The sequence below is a fragment of the Ptychodera flava genome, chromosome 19, assembly GCF_041260155.1.
Source record: "Ptychodera flava strain L36383 chromosome 19, AS_Pfla_20210202, whole genome shotgun sequence".
Classification (NCBI taxonomy): domain Eukaryota; kingdom Metazoa; phylum Hemichordata; class Enteropneusta; family Ptychoderidae; genus Ptychodera; species Ptychodera flava.
This window is the reverse complement of record NC_091946.1, coordinates 33,398,832-33,418,194: the sequence shown is the minus strand read 5'-3', so window position 1 is coordinate 33,418,194 and position 19,363 is coordinate 33,398,832. Positions and strand designations below refer to the sequence as shown.

At 37.8% G+C, this 19,363-nt stretch overlaps 1 protein-coding gene across 4 annotated transcripts in view; it reads left to right on the top strand.

Moving 5' to 3' along the window:
- LOC139119361 (uncharacterized) overlaps nt 1–19,363 on the top strand; it is a 147,707-nt gene that overhangs the window by 115,558 nt on the left and 12,786 nt on the right. For all 4 annotated transcript variants that reach the window (XM_070683149.1, XM_070683147.1, XM_070683145.1 and 1 more), the window contains exons 5-6: nt 15,839–15,918; nt 17,306–17,510. In XM_070683149.1, the coding sequence (XP_070539250.1) occupies nt 15,839–15,918; nt 17,306–17,510 (285 nt within the window). The remainder of the gene's footprint in view (nt 1–15,838; nt 15,919–17,305; nt 17,511–19,363) is intronic.

Here is a 19,363-nt window from a genome sequence, read left to right as displayed (position 1 = left end):
AAATAGGCCATATTTATTGTGTCTAGCTAAAAATTGGTAGAATTTGGTTTTGGCTATGACTGCAATTTTCAATGTAAACTTTGGGGTAAGGGGTAAGTTTTTATCATATATCATGAAAAGTATACAAGATATTGCATGTTACAATATGTCATGTGAAAGATTAGTAAATTATCTTTCTAATGATACCTAACAACTAACATTATTTTGTATAAGAAGCTCAGCAGATGACTTATAGGAAGACAGGTTCAACCAAAATGCATGCAAATCTGCAACACTGTGATTTTGTGGTACCCTTCAAAATATGACTGTTACAGCTGTAGAGTCCAAATATTTCTTTCTGTTAAAAGTCTATTTAATATTTCTGACATGTCTCTGTACCAAATAAAACAGATTTAATAGCAAAACCGGCCAGATTTTTTGTGTCTGCTAAGCTAAAAAATGGGTAGAATTTGGTTTTAGCTAAAACTCTAATTTTCAATGTAAACTTTGGGGTATGGTGTATATTGCATGTTACAATATGTCATTTGAAAGATTAGTAAATTATCTTTCTGATGATACCTAACAAATGAGGTTATTCAAAACCAAGCTCAGCAGATGACTTATAAGAAGACAGTATCAACCAAAATGCATGCAAATCTGCAACACTGTGATTTTGTGGTACCCTTCAAAATATGACTGTTACAGCTGTAAAGTCCAAATATTTTTTCTGTTAAAAGTCTATTTAATATTTCTGACATGTCCCTGTACCAAATAATACAGAACCGGCCAGATTTTTTGTGTCTAGCTAAAAAATTGGTAGAATTTGGTTTTAGCTATGACTGCAATTTTCAATGTAAACTTTGGGGTATGGGGTAAGTTTTGGTCATATATCATGAAAACTATACAAGATATTGCATGTTACAATATGTCACTTGAAAGATTAGTAAATTATCTTTCTGATGATACCTAACAAGTGAGGTTATATTCAAAAACAAGCTCAGCAGATGACTTATAGGAAGACAGATTTAACGAAAATACATGCAAATCTGCAACACTGTGATTTTGTGGTACCCTTCAAAATATGACTATTACAGCTGTAGAATCCCAATATTTTTTATGTTAAAAGTCTATTTGATATTTCTTACATGTTCCTCTATCAAATAAAACAGATTTAATACAAAGCATTGCATTTTTGGCTCCCATAGCCATATGTATATATGGCAATGGAAGCTATTCTTATAGGCTAGGAAAATGTCTGTATGTATGTATGTCTGTATGTCTGTATGTCTGTCCGTCAACATCAAAAACTCCAAAACCGCTGCACATTTCATCTTGATATTTGGTGTGTACATGGATGATGGGCTGTAGATGAGATTTTGTTCAAAGGAAGTTGTCATTGCCAAAAATATGCAAATTAAGTGAAAAAATGTAAAAACAGTCAAAATTGAAAAAACTCAATAACCACTGAGCAGATTACATGAAAAATTAGCATGTAAGTACTTTGGGCTGACATGAAATGATTGTGCGCATCTTGGGTCAGTATCTTGGACTTGCTATTTTTCATGAATTTTTTTGTAATTTCTCCCATTTTTGGTCAAAAAATCTCCTGCTCTGAAACCACAAGTCCGATTGATTTGAAACTTGGTATGGAAGTGCATAGGAGTGACCTTTCCCAAATTTGGGCAAATCGTGGTGAAATTTGCATATTTTTAGTTTACACGTCCATAGACTCCCATGTATAAGGCAGATCTCCATAGACTCCCATGTATAAGGCCACAAAAAATAAAAATTTAGTTTCTCATCGTATTCATATTGCAAAAAGGATGCAGTGACACAATTTTTAGTCCCAACGGATGAAGTCCAGTGAGCTTATAGATTGGGTCATGTCCGTCTGTTCGTCCATCCGTGAGTCCATCCGTTCACGCAGATATCTCGGATATTTTGACAAAATGTCATGTGACCTCGGTGACCTTTGACCTCAAATATACATATTTGTCCATAACTCAGTAACCACAAGTGCTACAGCCTTCATGTATGGTATGATAGGACACCTTATGACGCCACATATTGTACCTCATTACTTATGCGCATATCTAATTTGAGCGAGCCAATAGAGCTAGAGGTCTGATTTTTGGTATATAGGGATAACTTAGCAATACAATTTTTTGACAAAATGTCACGTGACCTCGGTGACCTTTGACCTCAAATAACATATTTGTCCATAACTCAGTAACCACAAGTGCTACACCCTTCATGTATGGTATGATGGACAGCTTATGACGCCACATATTGTACCTCATTAATTATGCACATATCTTATTTTGAGCGAGCCAATAGAGCTAGAGGTCTGATTTTTGGTATATAGGGATAACTTAGCAAAACAATTTTTTTGACAAAATGTCACGTGACCTTGGTGACCTTTGACCTCAAATATACATATTTTTCCATAACTCGGTAACCACAAGTACTACACCCTTCATGTTTGGCATGATTGGACACCTATGACGCCACATACTGTACCTCAATAATTATGCGCATATCTCATTCTGAGCGAGCCAATAGAGCTGGATGTCTGATTTTTGGTATATGGGGATAACTATAGGAGAGAAATTTTTTGACCAAATGTCATGTGACCTCGATGACCTCTTACCTAAAATATATGTTTATGTCAATAAATAAGTAACCACAAGTGCTATGTCCTTTGTATTTAGTAGGATGGGAGACCTTACGACAACACACGCTTTACCTCATTAATTATGTACACATCTAATTCTGGGCAAGCGAATAGAGCTAGAGATCTGATTTGTTGGCATATAGGGATTAATTAGCAATATAATTTTTTTTTCAAAATGTCATGTGACCTCAATGACCTTTGACCTTGATTATACATATATATGCATATTTCAGTAACCACAAGTTCTATACCCTCCAATTTTGATAGGATATTAGACCTTAAGATGTCACATCTTATTTTTTTATTTGATACACAGATCGACGGGCAAACCCACTAACAGATCTGCGAAACAAAAAAGTCACACAATCACAAGACAAATGTACAAGACAACCATAAAAGTAGCACGATACATTAAATTGAAAAAAAAAACATACACGAATCAAAAAGGAGAACTGTTAAAATGACTTGTACCTCATTTATTATGCGCATATGTATTTCTTGGCTGGCCAATACTGCTAGAGGTCTGATCTTTTTCCCGATTTAGAACCATAACTTAGACATGCCTCATGTGTTTCAAATTGGGAACAACGACATAGACCTATGTGCCCATAGATCTCAACATATACACTCCAGTGATACTTCTTAATGACCACATTTCCCTGCCCCATCAAGACTAATACTCCTATTACAAGTGGGGACTATGTCATTGTGAATGACTTGTGAGTTAATGGTTGTATCACAGTATTCGATATATCTAATTCTGTATTTTTTCCATTTTATATTCTGAATAATTACATTAAACATATTTCACTGTCTCCAGTACATTTCATTTAAGTATTTTCACTTCATGCACTTTATCCCTTTCACACATGTTCAAATATCTGACCAGAGAACAAACACTAAATAGTCCAGGATGGGAGCTACAGTGTCATTGACGCTATTTTTTATTATGCCTAGCTAAAAAATTGGTAGAATTTGAGATTTACTGTAATTTGCAATGATAAATTTTGGGATATTTGGTACGTTTTGGTCAATTTTCACAAAAATTGTAGAAGAAATTGCATAGTACAATATGTAATCTTAAAGAGGAATAAATTTCCTTTCTAATGATACCAAACAAATGAGGTTAAGTTAAAAATTAAGCTCAGCACATGACTTACAAGAAGGCAGATTTGACGAAAATGCATTTGGGTTGGAAAATTGTGATTTTTCGGTACCCTTCAAAACATGACCATAACAGCTATTGCGTCCCTATATTTTTTCTGTTAAAATTCCATTTTGTATTCTAGGGATCCCAAGGCTTCTGAAAAATACAGGTTTGTTATCCTGTGGGGGGTGTACGTAGACCCTCTCTAGCCCACGGCCTATAAGTTTAGTGTTCCAGTAGAAGTTTCAAAATAACTACTAAATGGCAAAAATTCAAGGTTTGCACGGAGTGCAAATGACACACTTTTGGAAGGTTGGTAATGACCAACTGAGGTGGCCATTCTCTTTAGCTCCACTGTCAGCGACGCGGAGCTTATCAAATAGGTTGATTTTCCGTCGTCGTCCGTCGTCGTCGTCGTCCGTCGTCGTCGTCCGTCAACAATTGCCTTCTCCTCTGAAACTGCAAGTCCAATTGCTTTGAAATTTTATATGCAGCTCACTTGGGGTGACCCCACTTAAGTTTGTTCAAATCATAGTGAAATTTGCATATTTGTATTTTGGGGGCATTTTTTTGTGTATTTGGTAAAAAAATGTTCTTCTCTGAAACCGCTTGTCCGATTGCTTTGAAATTTGATATGCAGTTTACTTAGGGTGACTTCAGTCAGATTTGTTCAAATCGTGGTGAAATTTGCATATTTGTATTTTTAAGGCAATTTTTGTCATTTTTGGTAAAAAAATCTTTAAAAATCTTCTTCTTCAGAACTACCAGTCAGATAGATTTGATATTTGGTACATATGTCCCTAGGGATGATCTATTTCAGATTTGTTCAAATTATGCAGAAATATGCAAATTTGCATTTTTAAGGCAATTTTTGCGATTTTTGGTCAAAAAATGTATTTCTCAAAAAGTACTGGTCTGATAGTTTTGAAATTTGGCATACAGGTTTCTATAGATGAACTAAGTAATATATATTTAATTTCTGATGAAATCTGTAATTTTGTATTTTGGGGCAATTTTTGCCACTTTTGGTCAAAAAATGTGTATTTCCAAAACTACTCATCTGATAGCTTTGCAATTTGGTATACTGGTTCCTACAGATCACCTTAATAATATTTATTGAAATTTTGATGAAATCTACAATTTTGTAATTTTGGGGCAATTTTTGCCATTTTTGGTCAAAAAATGTGTTTCTCAAAACGTACTGGTCTGATAGCATTGAAATTTGGTATACAGGTTTCTACAGATGAGCTAAGTAATATATATTGAATTTCTGATGAAATCTGTAATTTTGTATTTTTGGGGCAATGTTTGCCAATTTTGGTTAAAAAATGTGCTTCTCAAAAAGTACTGTTCGACAGCTTTGAAATTTGGTATACAGGTTTCTATAGATGAACTAAATTTGACCTTTTGAAATTATGATGAAATCTGCAAATTTAATTTTTGGGGGCAATTGGTGCCATTTTTGGTCAGAAAATTTTATTCTCCAAAAAACTACTCATCAGATAGCTTTGGTTGACATGTTCTTAGGGATGATCCAATGTGATATATTCAAAGTACAATGAAATCTCTTATTGTGTATTTTTGCAGCTATTTTAGCCACTTTTTTCTGGCCACTGCATTGAGCTATCAAAGATTTCCACCTTCTTCATCAACATGTGTCAAAAATAGTTATTCTCTACATAAACACAGCGGAGCTATATCGGCCGCTAGGTCGCTTGTTTTAAAGTTTACATGCAAATTTCTTCTGTAATGTCCATTCAAAATAATCAGTATCTGTTTATTTGACAAAACAGTGCAACTTGTCTCCCTACTTTCCTGTAAACTTTACTGTATAGCTGGCTACAAAAGTGTCCAACAATTCATCAAAATTGCCATCTCCTTTCTCAATCAAGTGCAATTTTTCAAATCATTCAAACTGGACAACGAGAAGAGTACTGTACTTAAGTTAAAGTGGCAATTTTCAATCCCTGGTTCTCACAATAGTGAGTTCTCCTTAGTCTGTACTAGACAAACACAATATTAGTTACAATGTTTAATTTGCCCTAACGTTAGTTACACAATTTACCGTTTACCACTTTTGCTAATTCTGCTGACATATTTCCAGTATTTGCCATGTTTATAATTGTAATAGTCATGCTGTGACACTGGCTCGCACAGAAACTGAAGCGACTTATGGAGAATGTGTGGAGAGGGACTGTGTCATCTCACTTAGACCACGGAGCTAAGCTTACTAGACTTTAATTAACCCTTTTCCTGCCGAGCGCCCTTGTCCGTTATCCTGCCAAGTCAGTAGAAAACCGCCCCATTAGAGATTGGCTCTCCTGCACGTTATCCTGCCAGGCATTTTGGCAGAAATCGCCCATTTTCAGGGTAGTTTTAGCCGTACTTATACGTGTTAGACTTTGATAATTTCTACATGCCCGTAGACAGGGGAAGGAGCTCAAGGGTTACTGCAGAAAAAAATTGAGGTCACCGGCTTTGTTTGCCCTGGGAGTGTGTCATTTTATTGCCGTTTCATGTTTATTTTTTCTGAAATAAACTCCTTCAGTATTGCGCACGTCCTCTAGGCACAAACATCACCTCACTCGTCTGTTAGTCAGAGACCCTTGGGGTCGTGCTAGGGGTGCGGCAGCACCGGCAAACCTGTCCTGTTTCCCCAGGGTAGGGTCAATTGAATACGTACCTTCAACGACTTGGCAGTGTAGCACAAAAACTACGTTTTTGCCGTTGTATTAACGACATGGCTAAGCCATTGAAGCACAGCTCCACGTAGTTTAGCCAGCTCATTGGGAGTTGGCTTACGAGTGTTACCGTTCATTAGGCCAAAAAAAAAAAATTGTGCTGTTCCGATTACATGGTTTTCAAAAATAGGGTAGGTAGGTAGGGAAATTTTTTTTTTTTCAATTTTATTTTATTTCTCAATGTGCATTTTGTACGCGTTCAAACAAACTACCAGTGAACAATTTCTCATGAAACGCACTAAAAGTGAATACCAATTTATTAAAATAAATATTCATCAGTAGAATTGAAATTTTTAGTTTATTAGACTGCCACGGAAATTGATATGGCTGAATTACAACTCTTTGACAGGAAAGTGAACTGTTTATCCACAGGTAAGTCTGACTTGTAAGAACTGACAAAACACAATATTTACTGTCATCAATGCAGTGTTTCATCTAGGATACTATACCAGGGAGGATTGGTCCCCCTCTACTGGAATTTTTGAGGGGGATTTTAAAATTTTGGGGGGATTTAACTGAAACATTTAATGACATCTTATATGTAAGTTTTAATGTTGCAGTGATGTCACTTGTGATATACATACTTCAAGCCATAAATCACTTGCTTACACAATCCAAGCTGCTGGCTCCAAACACCATCCTCTATAAGATTTTTTCAAAAGTCAACAAATTTGGGTATCACTGTTGTGAATGTATAGGGCTTCCAAGAGTGGCGGACGGCTCATTAATATTCATAAGCTTTAATATCCCTAAAAATTGTAGCATATTCCCTCATGCTTAAATATTCTGTATGTTTGTTAGCACATATTCTGTAAGTCTGCTTTCATAGGGCTAAATGTACATTCAAACATGAAAATTAACAACAGCCAGCAATTCCCACTGTACCTTCAAGGGATTTTTTCATTTTTCACTGAACTGTCTGCACTACACAAAGGAAGAAAAAATCTATTGTAGTTATAAAAGAATGTTTTGTAGCTTCTGAAAAAATAATGTGCTTGTTTGTCACGTTTTTACTGTGCGTATATCATCCCTCACTACTGTAAGTTTGGATCAACATTGCCCTTTGCAAACCAATGAGCTGTATTTTTCTAGTGACCTAGCTGGTCTTGTAGTCTTGTGCGCAGACTCAGTAGAGGTAAAACGAACAACTAGAGGGTCAGATCCCTTGTTTTGAATTGAATGCGGAGTTGAGTTTTTCTCGATGTCAGATTTGCTCCAGTTGCTTTTTTTCAGTCATTTTAGAATGGGGAAAATAACAAACAGAAAGGTTGGTTGTCACCGACAGTTAATTTTAGGGTTTATTTGCCCCGAAAAATGAGTCAGTGTCTGTTCACTGAATTCAAAAACCGGGCCCATTGACACCACAGCTTGCTTCAATGCTTGTGCAGTCTGCACTGAACACGTTTCTGTGACAGTAAAGTCCAATTTTTCGTGTCAATTTTGCTATCAGAATTATTTTCAGAGTGTTATGGACATTCATATGATGCACAAAAACTTCAGTTTGTCTCCTTTTCTAAATCGTACAGAGACGATGTGACACAGAAACCTTATCGGGCAAGGGCAATGAACTTTTGTGAACGTAACTCTCAACTGGCTGAGAGGCTTTCATATGCAAATTCAGCGTACGGAAATTTATGCGTTGTATCGTTTCAACAGCATTTTATTGAAGTAGTTCAAAAAGTATCAAAATCGAACTAAAATTAGTTTCATGCGTTTCACGGTTTTTCATATCATTATTTTAACTTCCGGGTTTACGAAGCTCTAAAAAGTCTAGGGTCGGGGGGATAAAATTGGGGTAGGTCGGGTAATCGGAACAGCACATATTTTTTTTTTGGCCTTACCAACTTAATCGAGTGGTCCTCAGTCAGGTACGGGTTTGTACCGTCATGGCTTGGGCTGCAGCTAACCAGTGATAACCAGTCACTACACCCAAGTTGTCAGTCTCACTTTTGCGATGCACGGGTACAACGCAATATGCTTCCATTGTTCTAGCCATTGACGTGTCCACATGCCTGGCGGCCATTGTACTACTAGCTGGTTTGCATAACAAAAGCAGTCCCTGCTAAGTGCAGGCGGTATCCCCGTAGCATTGATCTCATGTCCCCTTTTGAATTCTCCGTACCCAAACAGCGTACGTAGTTACCAATGCGTCGGCAAGAGGATATGTTTGCCTGCTAACCAGAGCCAATATTCGGACGATGGAATAAATAAAAAATCCAAAGCCACGTCCATTGAATGGCACGGCCAAGGCAGTGAAGGACGTTGCCTGGCTTGAACTTGCAGAGCTGAAGCCCAGCTTAGTACGTCGGACACCAGTTTGTAATGGTATTTCCGAGTCGTTCATATCCGTTCCATCGGAGGAACAAGTCGAGCCGTCCCGTCAAAAATACGTTCTCATTTTCAGTCATGCACAACTGAATAAGTGACTTTCGTCTCGCACCATCGGCACCATCTGCCAAGTCGTTTGCAAGAGGTAGCCTTCTAGATTAGCATTGCCGAGTTGGTCAAGTTCGGCAGCAATCTCTATAGTGCCAGGCAGCCAAGTACGTCCAACTCCGCCAGAAAACGTCACCATGCTATCCTGCCAAGTCCGCTAAAAAGCGGTAAAAAAAACCCAGCCCCCCTCGGGTGTGGGGGACTGGCGGACAGGTTTCTGCACCTTTCCCTGTCTATCGACTCCCTGCAAACCCATTTCGAGGGGAAAAGGCATTCCTTGTCAGAAAACCTGTCCTCGGATGACCCCTAAACGCATAGGGGATAGCAAAACGTAGTGCCGTCGACTTGGCAGGAAAGGGGGTACCCAAAAAGGGCCCGATTTCCACCGGGTTGGTAGAATAACGGTCACCAGTGCTTAGATTCTGGCTACACCGAATTTCAAGCGGATTTTCACCGACTTGGCAGGAAAAGGGAAACCTGTGCCAAGAAGTTGTGACGTACATATAAACCCTATGTGACAACCAACCACTGCAGAGAACAGATATCAGACTTTGCTCTGACAAAAAGTATTGTCTCACAACAAAGAAGCTTGATTTAAATTCGGCACAAATAATACTCAATCGACATTGAAGATGTAGGCATCCACCTTTCATGATTAGACATAGATAGAAGAAAATCTGAAAGATTTCAAACCTGAACTTAAGTCTTCATTGTTTTAGCGATAATGGCCTGTTGTTAATTTTCACACTCACCTGCTAGCAGCCAAAACACAATATATACACAATACATTGAAGCACATACAGAACAAGATAGGTGATGTGTGAAGCCACTTTCACTTTGTCACAAAACCAACTTCACCTTCTAATTAACAATCAAATTGAAATTTTTAGAAGAGCAAGGCAATTTGTATGAATTATCTATCCTTTTGTTAGTCCCCGCAGACGCAGTCGGGCGGGGACTTATAGATTGAGTCTCGTCCATCCGTCCGTCCATCAGCAGTCGTTTCTCTGTCATCCCTGAGGCAATTTTTAGCTCCCATAGCCATATGTAATTTTTTGTAATTTTCTCCCATTTTTGGTCAAAAAATCTCCTGCTCTGAAACCACAAGTCCGATTGATTTGAAACTTGGTATGGAAGTGCATAGGAGTGACCTTTCCCAAATTTGGGCAAATCGTGGTGAAATTTGCATATTTTTAGTTTACACATCCATAGACTCCCATGTATAGGCAGATCTTGATAGACTCCCTGTATAAGGCCACGAAAAATAAAAATTTAGTTTCTCATCGTATTCATATTGCAAAAAGGATGCAGTGACACAATTTTTAGTCCCCACGGATGAAGTCCAGTGAGCTTATAGATTGGGTCATGTCCGTCTGTTCGTCCATCCGTGAGTCCATCCGTTCACGCAGATATCTCGGATATTTTGACAAAATGTCATGTGACCTTGATGACCTTTGATCTCAAATATACATATTTGTCCATAACTCAGCAACCACTAGTGCTACCACCCTTCATATATGGTATGATGGGACAGCTTATGACGCCACATATTGTACCTCATTAATTATGCGCATATCTAATTTTGAGCGAGCCAATAGAGCAAGAGGTCTGATTTTGGTATATAGGGATAACTTAGCAATACAATTTTTTGACAAAATGTCACGTGACCTCGGTGACCTTTGACCTCAAATATACATATTTGTCCATTTATTACTCAGTAACCACAAGTGCTACAGCCTTCATGTATGGTATGATGGGACACCTTATGACGCCACATATTGTACCTCATTAATTATGCACATATCTAATTTTGAGCGAGCCAATAGAGCAAGAGGTCTGATTTTTGTATATAGGGATAACTTAGCAATACAATTTTTTGACAAAATGTCACGTGACCTCGGTGACCTTTGACCTCAAATATACATATTTGTCCATAACTCAGTAACCACAAGTGCTACAGCCTTCATGTATGGTATGATGGGACACCTTATGACGCCACATATTGTACCTCATTAATTATGCGCATATCTAATTTTGAGCGAGCTAATAGAGCTAGAGGTCTGATTTTTGGTATATAGGGATAACTTAGCTATACAATTTTTTTCCAAAATGTCACGTGACCTCGGTGACCTTTGACCTCAAATATACATATTGTCATTATTCCATAACTCAGTAACCACAAGTGCTACAGCCTTCATGTATGGTATGATGGGACACCTTATGACGCCACATATTGTACCTCATTAATTATGCGCATATCTTATTTTGAGCGAGCCAATAGAGCTAGAGGTCTGATTTTTGGTATATAGGGATAACTTAGCTATACAATTTTTTTTCCAAAATGTCACGTGACCTCGGTGACCTTTGACCTCAAATATACATATTTGTCCATAACTCAGTAACCACAAGTGCTACAGCCTTCATGTATGGTATGATGGGACACCTTATGACGCCACATATTGTACCTCATTAATTATGCGCATATCTAATTTTGAGCGAGCCAATAGAGCTAGAGGTCTGATTTTTGGTATATAGGGATAACTTAGCAATACAATTTTTTTGACAAAATGTCAGGTGACCTCGGTGACCTTTGACCTCAAATATACATATTTGCCCATAACTCAGTAACCACAAGTGCTACACCCTTCATGTATGGTATGATGGGACACCTTATGACGCCACATATTGTACCTCATTAATTATGCACATATCTAATTTTGAGCGAGCCAATAGAGCTAGAGGTCTGATTTTTGGTATATAGGGATAACTTAGCAAAACAATTTTTTGACAAAATGTCACATGACCTCGGTGACCTTTGACCTCAAATATACATATTTTCCATAACTCGGTAACCACAAGTGCTACACCCTTCATGTTCGGTATGATTGGACACCTTATGAGGCCACATACTGTACCTCAATAATTATGCGCATATCTCATTCTTAGCGAGCCATAGAGCTGGATGTCTGATTTTTGGTATATAGGGATAACTATAGGAGAGAAATTTTTTGACCAAATGTCATGTGACGTCGATGACCTTTTACCTAAAATATATGTTTATGTCAATAAATAAGTAACCACAAGTGCTATGTCCTTTGTATTTAGTAGGATGGGAGACCTTATGACTACACACGCTTTACCTCATTAATTATGTTACACATCTAATTCTGGGCAAGCGAATAGAGCTAGAGATCGGATTTTTTTGGCATAAAGGGATTAATTAGCAATATAATTTTTTTCAAAATGTCATGTGACCTCGATGACCTTTGACCTTGATTATACATATATATGCATATTTCAGTAACCACAAGTTCTATACCCTCCAATTTTGATAGGATATTAGACCTTAAGATGTCACATCTTGTACCTCATTTATAATGCGCATATGTATTTCTTGGCTGGCCAATACTGCTAGAGGTCTGATCTTTTTTCCCGATTTAGAACCATAACTTAGACATGCCTCATGTGTTTCAAATTGGGAACAACGACATAGACCTATGTGCCCATAGATCTCAACATATACACTCCAGTGATACTTCTTAATGACCACATATTCCTGCCCCATCAAGACTAATACTCCTATTACAAGTGGGGACTATGTCATTGTAAATGACTTGTTGAGTTAATGGTTGTATCACAGTATTCGACATATCTAATTCTGTATTTTTCCATTTTATATTCTGAATAATTACATTAAACATATTTCACTGTCTCCAGTACATTTCATTTAAGTATTTTCACTTCATGCACTTTATCCCTTTCACACATGTTCAAATATCTGACCAGAGAACAAACACTAAATAGTCCAGGATGGGAGCTACAGTGTCATTGACGCAATTTTTTTAAACTGAGTGCAATGATAAAGTACTGTGACATACACATACACGTCAATTCATTTTGTGATACGATCCAATATGGCCACCAGACGGCCATTTTGTTGCGATTTTTTCATGTTTTCGAACCATAAATCAACTATCCCTGAACTGATTCGTTCAATGTTGGTACACAGATGAAATACTATGGCATAAATATGCACATCAATTTCTTTTGTGATATGATCCAATATGGCCGCTGTTTCTCAATTTATCTCATGATTATTTTGTAAACATATTTCAATCTTTAGTTAATCAATTTTCCATTTGAAATTTTGTCTACAGTATTTTGTTTGAAATTGAAATATGTTGGGGTTTTCAGAATCCTTGACATGATTACATCCAGACAATTTGATTTGTTATTACGTTATACAATTTTATATGCCATGTAGTAAAGACACTGATATTAAACCAGTCAGCTTTTAAGCTGAATCATATACCAGTTCATGTACACTCTAAAATAGGAGACGTTTGCTGAAGTCATGACCTTTTGTATTGGCCAATCGCAGGAGGACATTTTTCCAGGGTTCGTACGCTCCTGGAAAGTCCTGGAAAGTCCTGGAAAGTCCTGGAATTTAAAACCACTCCCGGAAAGTCCTGGAAACTCCTGGAAAATCAAAATTTACTCCTGGAAACTCCTGGAAAATCGCTAGTTACGATCGCACATGGTCGAGAACGGCCAGATCGTAAAGGCGAGAGTCAAACAGTAGAATTGTCGAACGTCAAAATCGTAAAATGTGAAAAGATGTTTTGCGACAGGTGGGGAGCCCTCCTGAGACAAAATTTGGAAAGCGTAGTAGTGTTTCTTATAATGTCGTAAAGGGGTACCCTTGTACTAGCGTGGGCGAGACCATGTTGTGTATTCCATGATCCACGGTTTTGCACGCAACATCGCACGTACAGTGACATCGAAGTATGCATGAGTAGCTTGTGGAGGGACTGTGTTGAAATTTAAAGCTTGTTCGGGTCATCAGTCACAGCAATGCCTCCTGGAAAGTGTTTATTCAGCGATCATTGGTTGAAACAGCCCGAGTACATAGGATGGCTGGAGCTGGCACAAGATAAATTCGCAGCAAGATGCAAACTTTGTGAAAAGACTTTCGATGTATCGAAAAGCCTAGCCCTGCGTATGATGCTCCGTGGCTCACCATTCGGTACATTCATGCGAGATATTGCCGGCCTTTGGGCCCTTGACCATGCATCGCCAGCAAACTAATGGTTTTGGACGTCATGCGAACAATTCTTTTTTGCAGTCTGTGAGCGGTTGAGTGATTCGGGTAGGCATAGATTGGAATCGAGTTGATTTCGGCCGAAAGTAGTTAGAAAAGTGGTTTTTCGTGTGCGGTCCAAATTGGGACCGCATGTCTATGGACCTTAGCAGGGCTGTAGTGGGAGGCTTTATAACACCGGGAACACACAGTATCGTACGCTGGGCTATGAAAAGCCATGCTTAAGGAGCAAAACATCGAGCTCTGGTAGGAAAAAACAGGAGCAAGTAAATGAAATATTAATGATTTCTTTGCCCGATCTTCATCAAATGTAAAGTCAACGACTAATTCTAAGCCTTCCCCGGGTTTATCTTTCCCGACACTACACTCGCAACTCGCAACTGTCTCAGTCATCAGCAATGTTATTCAAGATGTCGTCACCGTCAAAACCTGTCAACTCGTCATTGACTGTATTTGTCAGCAAAATGATGTCTTATAGGCTGAAGTTTTGTGGACAATGAAAACTTAAGAAAAAATTGGTGTATGATACTTATTAAAATTGCACGCTTTATCATGCAAACACTCCTGGAAAATGGCATTTTTCAACCACAAATATTCCTGGAAAATGGCAAAAAATCTCCTGGAAAGTCCTGGAATTTTTATTTATTTGAAGTGTATGAACCCTGTTTTCATGAATGTTTAAATTGGTGAACGATTTGGCGGGAACGAGCCCATTGGCAACTTTCGGCGGGTTTTTTTAACCCCAGTTGACAGATATTCGGTGTCTTTCAGATGAAAATATCTCCAAAATGATCTACACTTTAAAATGGCAGCTTTGGAGGGCGGCACGTGCGAGATTTTTCTCGTTACATCATTTTGAAGTCAGTCATTGAAATACGCAAATCGCCATTACACTTGCCCGCGATTTTAACGTTGACAGTTGACTCATTTTTGCGGGCGTTTTACGATCATAGTTCTAGCTTACTTAGTTATTTCTTATATCATTCGAAGGGGCAGAAAACCAGCTTTCTAACGCTGCCTAACACGTGGGTGCCACGGAAAGGTGCACAACGCTGCACGGTTTTGAAAATGGGAAGCATTGTTGATCGCCGGTCGCCTGACTAGTACAGTACCGGTAGTGTATTCCAGCTGTGGCCCTGATGAGTTCTTTTTCATTTAATTTTTCATTGGTCACAACACGATGTCGATAATCAACGGCATGAACGACAAAGCACGGTCCGGACCGTGGACGAAGACATGAAATGACTGGCTATCCGATGTTTACATCAATTGTGAGTCCTCAGCGAAAAATGTCTTGAAGACCATGTGAAAGTGTCTTCTGTCTGTCCATGGCAAGAACTTTTGTTTTCCTCGATAGGCGGAGTTGAGCAGTCGCGATATGCACATGTGTCAGACCACAGACGTACGTCTCAACATTGGCGCCAGTGTCCCGCATGACGTTATCGATACGGTGATTGGTTCATTTTAGTCACATGGGGGTTTACGGGATATATTTTAAACGTCTCCTAATTTAGAGTGTACACAAACTGTATACCGGTATGTGATAACAGAAAAAATAAGTGTCTGCAGCTACAAATGCTAATAAAGCAATGTAATGATCACGTCAAAAAAACCCGTAAGGATGTACATTTACCAATTGACAGAAAAATGGCCAGGCTAATAAGTCATGAATTGATACCGCTAGCAATGCCTACATGTATGTGACTGGTTGTTTTACACTGTCTGGCATAACTTGTTAATGAATGTTTTGTTTTTTTCAGATCTTCCCCTTGATGTTATCGAAGCAGCCACTCCACCAAGAGCCGGAAAAGTGGGTGTGGACATCGCAAGAATTTTTAAGGTATGGCAATAAATTCATATCGGATAATTACCTGAATATTGTTTTTAAAAATGTTCCAAAGTAAATCAGTCTCTAATTTGGTGACAGAATACAAGGTAATTACATTTGTATGCACCAAAAATGTTTTCTGAGAGGAATATGGTAGTTGTAACTCTTGACAGATTTTTCAGTGGATATTATCAAGTGGAGATTCATGCTCCACTCTATATGAAGTACGCCTCTAAACACAAAGTTTTCAACTGGTCAAATCAGCAGGGACAAGAATAGATTGCATCTTTATTGACATACTATGATACAAAGGACAAAGGCATTTTTAGTATTTTTTGACTCATAAGTGTTTTCAGACTATCATGTCTAACTTTCATCTCCTTGTAAAGAACAACATCAAAATGTGAATTATTGGCAGTTGACATGTAAGTATACAGATGTCTGAAGGCGGGCATTAAGGTGTGAATCTGCATCACTCATGTTCAGACATGCACATAAAATTCTTCAGCTTGTGTCAGCCCAAAGGTATCTTTTGAGTTTTCACCTCTGTCTTTTTCATCTTTTTTCTTTGCATAAAGCCAGTTGTGTTAAAAACACCATAGGAGGGAGTAAATACGCCCCTTTTCTGTTCTACTAAATTTGCTCATAAGGTGTCCCACCCGTCTATACTGGCTACCAGTTTGCCCTGTTACAAACATTTCGGGAAACTCTTGAGCCAATTGAAAAATCTGTGAAATTTTCTTGAGTCACAATTTTATATTCCCTATTCAACTGAAAATTTTCTTTAGTCACAGAGAATATTCTTGAGTCCCGGCATGTCAAACATAGGCTTAGAGGGCACACTGTTAGCCACTATGCTAGGCAACGACATTGAAGTGACGGACCCATTCAAATCCTGCTGTGGCAACAGGAATGTGTGGAGTGATTCTATTTATAATTTGCTCTTTTTTTCATTTAAGGTGGCGCTGCATTTTACTCAGAGTTTTTGCCACATTCTACTTTATTGCCTTAAACTGATCTAAATTCAGTACCATATATGTTAATTTTAACCTGATATTCTGGCAGATTGCACTTTTTTGCAAAATAAGGAGTTGCAAGGTGGGCGAGAGTGAGGTGTTAATTTATGCAGATGTATGCAAATCCCCTAATTTGGCTTCTTTTTTCACATGTTTTGAAAATTTCAAAGAAAACAATAATTGTTCTTATACTGAGATTCAGATACTCAGCTTTCTGAAAATGTATAGAGTGAAGGGGTTTCCATGTTGTCTTTGATTATAAATTTAATTTGAAAAAGGTGCAGATGACATGCGGCACCACCTTAAATAATACTCTTCATACTTACATTTAAGTACAATTTCAGTGCATTAATATTTCCCTTGTGTGTTTTATATCTATGAAGATGGAAGAACTTCATCCAGATACTATGGTGTATGTTCACCGCCGTCAACGACTAAAGGCATTGGCCAAGATACATTCATCATATTCTGAATGTGCCAGATTCCTCGGCCGCTGCTTCTTCTCAGAAAGGGAGTTGGCTGGAATGAACCATAGGGGCAAGCATGGGAAGTCAGCAATCGACCCGGATATCAGAACTGCCATAGTTGGTGAGTCTTATTCTTTTGTACACTTATCTGGTGGTTCATTCAGTGATGAGCTGCTGTGTAACAAATTTTATGCTGAGTACTATGATAGTCAGTGGGACAGTAACTGTCTCTTTCAGGATTATTATTTCTTCCTCCCAGTGCCTGTCTCACTCCATAAAGCATGTTGTGATGCCCAATATTCAGCTTGTCAACACTCTATACCTGTAATGTGCAATGTTGTTTGCACGTTTATTTTAGTCAACAGAGTTTTCTCCACAGGTTGAAAAATTAATGTGGCGCCTAATTTGCATAAAATAAAGCATATATAATTTGCATGAATTTGAATAAAATTTGCATTTGTCAAAAGAATTTGAATAAAATTTGCATTTGTCAAAAGAAGTTTCCTACAGGCATCTCACTTCACAATTTGACAACAAACACTCAAAAAAATACAAGAACAACCACTTACATTATTAACTACTGAGTTTAAAGTTATTTCCCCTCATAAATTGTGAATATAAACAATAGAGTGATAAAATACAGCATTCCCAATAAAGGGAAATTTTTCAATAAACACAAGTAAATAAACAAATAAATTTCGATAACAAGTAAATCATCAATTTAATAACAACAAATGAGGCATCAATTCATTCAATCTGAAAATCCCTAGATTTTCATCAGTTGTCATTGTCAATGGTCAGTTTTCTATTCCTCATGGTGGTCCAAAGCCAGGCAGCTTCTGTGAAGTTGAATTGTTCAGGGAAGGGCCGTTGATGGATACCATTCAGAGTGAATTCAGCACTTTCTTTGATAGACGATTCCTCATCCTTGTCTTCACCCTGGACAGTACGCTGTAGCCATGCACACAGTCTGAAAAGGGAAAAAAGAGAAATACTGAAGTTATTATACATGTACAATTATTCTTGCCAGTTGTCTCAAATGATAGCAGCAATCATTCATCACAAAGTTAGCTTACCAACCTGACAAACAATTCTGAAGTCATATGAACTATTTAAAGACACTAAGGGAAGGCTTACCTGCTTTGGATACTGGTATTGTCAATGACACCTCCGCAAGTTTGGCCAAGTTGGGAAGGCTGCTGCCATATCAGTGACAACCAGTCTCAGAGTGTCTGTGAATGTAAGCGAGTCTCTTCTTCTGTGAATAGTTGGTAGTAGGCACTTCCATTCTTCTTTAGTTGCCTCCATGTTAAAGATGCACTCATAATGTTGTGTAAGTATCTGAAAAAAGAGAACAGAGATTTTAGAAATTTAATGTTGAAAAACAAATAGTAGACTCCATTCTATGATTCAAAGAATTGTAGAAAACTAAAGAAGAAACAGAAAACTGGAATTCAAAGTTATTGTATAATCTGGTTTATCATATACTGGAGTGTTCAATTTCTTTTTTTGAACTAAAACTCAAAACGGGAGGAAGTTGAAAAACATGTTTTTTGTTACCGATGAGTACTTACTTACTTGTAATTTGTCCTGACTATGACTATCCAGAACCTCACATAATTCCAAATCTGGAACAGCTTTTGGATTACACTGAGAAAATGCAACATCAGGAAACCTTGCTTTGATGTTACCACACACACTTATAATGAACCGGTCATGCCCCTGATGAGAGAAAATAAAATGTTTCAGTATTATTTAAAATGTTAAGCATGAGTAGATTACAAAAAAGTACTGCTAGAATATAATTAGTGTATTTATAACAATTCAGAGTGCAACAGAAGTAATCTGACAAGATTACATGTCATTTCTTTAATATTTTTTATGTAACTGTCAGTATGTTCAGTCCACATTGTTTAAAACAATGCCTTCGTGTCAGTGACCGAGTAGGTAAAACAGTGTGATAATATCGGCAGG